Raw genomic sequence first — 6,879 nt, 5'->3', positions numbered from 1 at the left:
GTGTGTGTGTGTGTGTGTGTGTGTGTGTGTGTGTGTGTGTGTGTGTGTATGGTGGGTCTGCCTTCACACCGGTGGTTTTTTGACTCCATGTGTTTCCCTCGTTAACCTGGTTAATCACTGACCCATTTCTACTGTGTAATCTGCTGAAGCCCCGCCCCCTCCAGTACCAACCAGATGTGTGCTGATGACATCACTGAGCTGGTCTGAGCCCTGATTGGCTTGGATCAGCTGTTGATAGATAACAGACAGAGTAGTTTTTTGACTCACGTTGTTTCTGAAGGAGTGCGCTCTGATTGGATCCTCGGCAGCCAATGAGCAACTGCTGAGGATGATGAAGAGGAGGATGAGGTTGGTGAAGATGTGGTGGTGGATCAGAGCGTGGCACGCCTTTCGAATTCTGCAGACAGAAGGAGAGATAGAAACATGTAAACCTGCAGTGGTTCAGAACCTCAGGCGGGTTCTGGTAGATGTGTGTTGGATCTCTGAAGTTGGGGACCGGTTCTGTTTGGTTCGGTTCTGTTCTCTCACACTCACGGGTTGGTTTTGCTGAGGCAGAAGAACGCACTGCCTTCTGGGATGGGAACAACCTTCTCTTTAGGAGGAGCGAGATCTGCCATCTTCAGCTGGACTCCTCCATCTGAGAGAGGGAAGAGCAAATGATTCGTCAGATTTCATCTGTCAATCATTGTGAACAACAGGCTCCAGCCAATCAGAGAGCCAGAACTGTCCTTTAGTGTTTAAAAAGGCTGAAACCTGGAAGTGTCCCTGAAACTCTTAGTTTGTAGTTGGTCGTTTGAAACCAGTTTAAGAAGAGAAGCCCAGAAGGACCAGTCCAGTTCAGGGATGGTAACGGATGTAGGGCACAGTCCCTGCCCTACTGTAGGCTGTCCCAATTCACAGGCTCCTCCTACTCCCTGAGAAGGTATAACTCTAACCCTACTGTGTTTCCCACACCGCTGACGCCGTCAGCAAACAGAAAGACAAAGACAGTGGAGGGTTTTCATTTTACGCTGGAGTTTTTTTTTTAAAGGCAGAGTTTGGAAATTTGTTTTAAATGAAAGTTTAGTCACTAAATAAAACACAGTTACAAGAACTGATACTGGAGCTAAACCCAAACTATCCATCCGTCCATCTTCTTCCTCTTATCCAGGGTCAGGTCTCGMGGGCAGCAGCCTCAGCAGAGACCCAGACCTCCCTCTCTCCAGACACTTGGACCAGCTCCTCTGGGGGAATCCCAAGGTGTTCCCAGACCAGCTGAGAAACATAGTCCCTCCAGCGTGTCCTGGGTCTTCCTCTGGGTCTCCTCCCAGTGGGACGTGTCCAGAACACCTCACCAGGGACGAGTCCAGGAGCCACCTATTTCACAGCTGTTCATGCAGCCAACAGGAGTGGCCTTTGGACCACGTAGGGTGTGGTCTACGTGGGCCACAGTCTACATCAGCTTCTACCTATTGAGACGCAGCCAGGGACATCCTGATCTAATGTTTCTCAGTCCACCATCATGGAACCAGCTGTGGGAGAGTCTGGACTGAACCAGACTGGTCTGGTCTGGTCTGGTCTGGTCTGGTCTGGACTGGACTGGACTGGTCTGGACTGGACTGGACTGGACTGTTTGTAGGGATGGAAGAACCAGACACCATCAGCCTGTAGGTGTTCCAAACTCTGCTGCACTCCCTCTGTAGGCAGTATCAGAGACCTGGGTCTGGTTCAGGCTACATTAAGGACCTGGATCTGGTTCAGGCAGCCATGGGTAAGCAGTAGTGGGGGGGGGGGGGGACATGGGTCTGATGCTCCATCTGGTTCTGGTCTGATGGTCTAAGAAAGGAACCGGCTTTATTTGGGTTTATTTCCAAACAGAAATCCAGTCTGGAAAACTGACCATCATCCCCCTCAGGACCCTCGTCTTCCTCATACTCTGTGTCTTCATCGATGTCCACCTGCGGAGACAAAGGGAGCTGTGAAAAGTGAAACCACAGAAGTTTCAGTCAGACGAGTGTGTTGACCTTCACGTCTCCTTCAGCCTCCTCCTCCTCCTCCTCAGCTCCCTCCTTCTTCTTCCTGTGAAAACAAGAGAAACCAGTTGAGATGTGACTTTGATCTGGTATTTTCCCTCCATCACTCACTCTTTCTTCTTGTCCTCTTTGTCTCCTCCAGCCAAATTGTCCACAGCGATGGCCAAGAAGACGTTCAGCAGGATGTCTGGAAACCGTTAAGGATGAAGAACCTTTGAGTTCTGATTCTGGACTGGAGTTCTAGCAGGTCATGGTCCAACAAAGTCCTGGAACCAAACTGAACCTGAGAAAGATCTTTATCTCAGAGAAACTACAGAAAGAGAATCTCTTTTAGGACCACAGTCAGCAGGGGGCGACGATGAGGACCTGAWGGAGGTGTCCAGAAGATGGACCTTCTGTTGTCATGGATACAGTTGCCACAGATGAAGAGGATGACAAAGTAAACGCAGACAATCATCCCAGGAAACACGGGACCGCCGTACGCCATGATGCCGTCATACATGACCACGTTCCAGTCCTCACCTGTCAGGATCTGAGCACATGATGTGCATCGCTGCTGTGACATCATCAGAGACACAGTGACATCATCAGTGACATCACAGCTGCTCAGACGTACCTGGAAGCAGGTGAGCAGCGCCTGCGGGAAGGCGTCGAAGGTGCTTCGTTTCGTCTGCGTCTCGTCGAAGTTGAACTTCCCTCCAAACAGCTGCATGCCCAGCAGAGCGAAGATGATGAGGAAYAGGAAGAGGAGGAGCAGGAGCGAGGCGATGGACTTCATGGAGTTCAGCAGGGATGCCACCAGGTTGGACAGGGCCGTCCAATGGCTGAGGAGACACAGAGTGACATCATCAGAGGAGCCAAGGCACGCCCCCGGAGGCTCCGCCSCCGCTCCCTCACCGTGTGACCTTGAAGATACGCAGCAGGCGAACGCAGCGCAGGACGGCGATGCCCAGAGGAGGCATGATGTCCATCTCCACCAGGATGGTCTCCATGATGCCGGCGCACACCACGAAGCAGTCGAAGCGGTTAAAGAACGCCACGAAGTAATGAGCCAGACCCAGACTGTACATCTTCAGCAGCATCTCCACCGTGAACAGGGACAGCAGCACCTTGTTGGCGATGTCTGCACACAGACACCCAGAGGACAGGGGACACGTCACATCTGGACCACAGGGATGCTGCAGGAAGACACCTGGTTACCATGGTTACATGGAGGAGGGGGAGGAGTTACCCTGGACTTGAGTCAGCCACTCAGGTTGGTTGTAGTGCTCAGAGGCACTGAGGGAGGTGTTGAGGAAGACCAGCAGCAGAACCAGCCAGTAGAACAGCACCGATTTGACCGCAGTGCGGCAGTTTCTGCGACACACTCGGTTCCAGCGCCGCAGCGTCCGGCTGAGACACAGGAAGACACGTGTCAGTGATGAGGACGTCCATCAAACCTTACCTGGAGACGATCCAAACTCACCAGCAGCCCACCTTCATCACCTGAGCGCTGAAACCAAAACACAACAAAATGAGTCGGTCTCCTCCAACACACCTGCATGGGGCGGAGCTAAAGTCTACCTGAACTCACCTGAACTCACCTGAACTCATCAAACCCACCTGAACTCATCAAACCCACCTGAACTCACCTGAACCCATCAAACCCACCTGAACCCATCAAACCCACCTGAACCTATCAAACCCACCTGAACCCATCAAACCCACCTGAACTCACCTGAACCCATCAAACCCACCTGAACTCACCTGAACTCACCTGAACCCATCAAACCCACCTGAACCCATCAAACCCACCTGAACCCATCAAACCCACCTGAACCCACCTGAAGCTATCAAACCCACCTGAACCCACCTGAACCCACCTGTACAGGTGTGCAGCAGTGTAAATATAGTCATATATGGACGTTACCAGCAGGCCTGGCAGCAGTTGGAGTGGTCTTCATCGATGTTCTCTGTGTTTTCAGAACCTGTCTCACTGGCTGGAAGACTCGCTGACAGACAGAGGGACAAACAGGTGGACACGTGGACAGAGGGACAGGTGGACAGGTGTCAGTATAAGTTCTGTAAAACCCCAGAAACATGTTGGATCATCAGACTTTCACCACAGATAAGATGAACTGAGTCCATCAGAACCAAACTAAACCCACCTGACTCCTGAAAATCTAACTTTTTTACCTGAAACCATCTCTGGTTTCAGGTAAAAACCCGTTTCTGGTTCTGACTCAGTTTGTTGTGTGTTCTGTAGTGTGAGCGTCTCACCGTGGGTTTCGTTGGAGTGACTGAACCATCCAAACTTCTTCTTCTTATCAGACAGATCGCCCAGAGATGGACCTGAAACCCAGAATCAGAACCAGGAGGTGAACTCGGACCAACAGTTTGTTTGTTGGATGAGTAAATACGGTTGGTTGGATTCTGACAGGTGAGCTCAGTGATCGGGTCTACAGCTGCTCCAGGTTTGCTCTGAACTCGTCTCAAACAGACAAACCTGCAGGACTCTAGAGTTTCTAACAGGAGGCAGAGCTTCCAGTTTCTGTCTGTGCTCCACGTCTAAATTAGAAAAATATCAACATATTATTATTAGAAATATAAAACAATAAAATGATCTTAAAGTCAATATTTGAAGAACTAATATCACTGCTGTGGCTGCAGGTTTATTTCTCTAAACCAGCTTTTGATTTCTGATAAGAATATTATTAAAAACATGTTTAAAATGATAAAAGCTTTAACAACACAACCGCTGGAAACTTTTCATTTTTATACCAGCAGAGTTTTATACTGACAGGTTGCTGCATGGAGAACTCACTTTTTGAAACTTTTTTTAAAAAACGACGTGAACTGGACTTGGATTTTAGTTGTGTAAAAAAACAGAAAAAAGGTGAAACTGTGTCACAAGAGTGAGGAACGAGCAYCCACCAAGGGGCGCTCAAGAGCAGGAGGGGGGATTACACCTATAAAAACGAAATGAGGAAGTCCCAAAAAAGGACAAGAGGGTGACATCAGCCGTCCAGAGGGAGGACACATCCGTCCTATAAATGAGACAGTTCTCTTTGGAGACAACCTGGGCTCTGGACTCAAAGGTTGAGGAATGTCAGTTGTTTTTGAGACAAAATAAACCTGATAAAACTTGCATCAAACCTACTCATCATTTATTTTTTACATTGAAATAATGATTCACTCTTTCACTTTTCAGAAAGATAAATACTTAAAACTAAACTAAGTAATCATAAGTCTAAGTACTGCGTTTGATACAGAACAATAAACTGAACTGAACAGAGTCCAACAGAAGACCTGAAGTTTGGGAGGAAACCATGAGAGGTTTGAAACCATCATGGAGGAGCTGGAGATGTGACTGTGATGAAGATGTGAGGTGATGAAGATGTGACTGTGATGAAGATGTGACTGTGATGCAGCAGTTAGTGCAGATAAAGCTCGTCCACGTGACCTGATTCTGGGTCAGGATTTCATTTGCAGAGCAGCTCTGTCCCTCTGAGCCACTGAAAAGCTTTAATCTGACTCAGTTCTGCTGTGGGGGGAGCAGACACGTCCCACAACCTCCAGCCTTTACACACTTCCTGGATCATCAGTCTGCTGGAAGCTCTGTGAAGCCAGAGGAGAAATCAGCAAGTCTTACGTGGGTTTCCGTCCTCGTCCAGGTCGTCCATGTCCTCGGCCTGAGTAATCCAGTCCATGTATCCACACAGATCCTCCTCCATCTGCTGCTTCTCCCGCAGCTTCTGGAAGTCTCCTCGAGCCTTGGCCTTCTCCCTCTCCTTACTGAACTCTCTGCAACATTCAGAGAACACAGTCAGACAGCAGGTTCTGACCCATCCCCCGCTGGACATTCTGCTGCCCAGATGGACTCACTGACCCGCTCAGGACTCCCAAGACCAGGTTCAGGACAAAGAAAGAGCCAAAAATCACCAGACTGACAAAATAAACCCACGGCAGCTCAAAGCCGATGGCATCGTTCATCTGCAAACAGAAAAGAGGAAATCAGAACTGGGTTCTGTGTGGACCAGAACCAAACCCTGTGCAGGACTTTACCCAGTACAGCACATCGGTCCAGCCCTCCATGGTGATGCACTGGAACACCGTCAACATGGCGAAGAAGAAGTTGTCAAAGTTGGTGATTCCACCATTGGGACCGGCCCACTTCCCCCGACACTCAGAACCGTTCACAATGCACTGACGGCCGTGACCGGCAAACGCACATGGTACCGGTTCATCCTCGACGTAATTATCTGCACACATGGACCGGATTCAGGTTTTATAAGTACCTTCTTCTTAGGGGAGTCCTGGTGTTGTTCACTGTGACGGACTTGTGACCTGTCCAAGGTACCCTGACCCTCACTGTGATATGGATGGATGGATGATGGATGGATGGATGATGGATGATGGATGGATGATGGATGATGGATGGATGATGGATGGATGGATGATGGATGGATGATGGATGATGGATGGATGATGGATGGATGATGGATGGATGATGGATGATGGATGATGGATGGATGATGGATGGATGATGGATGATGGATGAATGATGGATGGATGATGGATGGATGATGGATGATGGATGATGGATGGATGATGGATGGATGATGGATGATGGATGAATGATGGATGGATGATGGATGGATGATGGATGATGGATGATGGATGGATGATGGATGGATGATGGATGATGGATGGATGATGGATGATAGATGGATGGATGATGGATGGATGACGGATGATGGATGATGGATGGACGATGGATGATGGATGGATGATGGATGGATGATGGATGGATGATGGATGATGGATGATGGATGGATGATGGATGGATGATGGATGATGGATGGATGATGGATGATAGATGGATGAT

General features: G+C 49.1%; 1 protein-coding gene across 1 annotated transcript in view; it reads right to left on the bottom strand.

Annotated features, from left to right (window-relative positions):
• The window catches only part of cacna1fb (calcium channel, voltage-dependent, L type, alpha 1F subunit), a gene marked incomplete at its 5' end in the record, with an annotated part of 32,048 nt that overhangs the window by 11,743 nt on the left and 13,426 nt on the right, over window positions 1-6,879 (bottom strand). Inside the window, 15 exon segments of the mRNA XM_014030339.1 lie at window positions 268-397; window positions 535-637; window positions 1,880-1,937; window positions 2,004-2,058; window positions 2,124-2,199; window positions 2,424-2,544; window positions 2,629-2,836; window positions 2,910-3,135; window positions 3,244-3,404; window positions 3,478-3,504; window positions 3,922-4,003; window positions 4,272-4,343; window positions 5,644-5,795; window positions 5,881-5,984; window positions 6,057-6,253. Of these exon segments, the coding sequence (XP_013885793.1) occupies window positions 268-397; window positions 535-637; window positions 1,880-1,937; window positions 2,004-2,058; window positions 2,124-2,199; window positions 2,424-2,544; window positions 2,629-2,836; window positions 2,910-3,135; window positions 3,244-3,404; window positions 3,478-3,504; window positions 3,922-4,003; window positions 4,272-4,343; window positions 5,644-5,795; window positions 5,881-5,984; window positions 6,057-6,253 (1,772 nt within the window).

This window comes from Austrofundulus limnaeus, unplaced genomic scaffold, assembly GCF_001266775.1.
Source record: "Austrofundulus limnaeus strain Quisiro unplaced genomic scaffold, Austrofundulus_limnaeus-1.0 Scaffold1043, whole genome shotgun sequence".
Taxonomy (NCBI): domain Eukaryota; kingdom Metazoa; phylum Chordata; class Actinopteri; order Cyprinodontiformes; family Rivulidae; genus Austrofundulus; species Austrofundulus limnaeus.
Note: the sequence above shows the minus strand (reverse complement) of the source record. Positions and strands in the feature narration are given on the sequence as shown.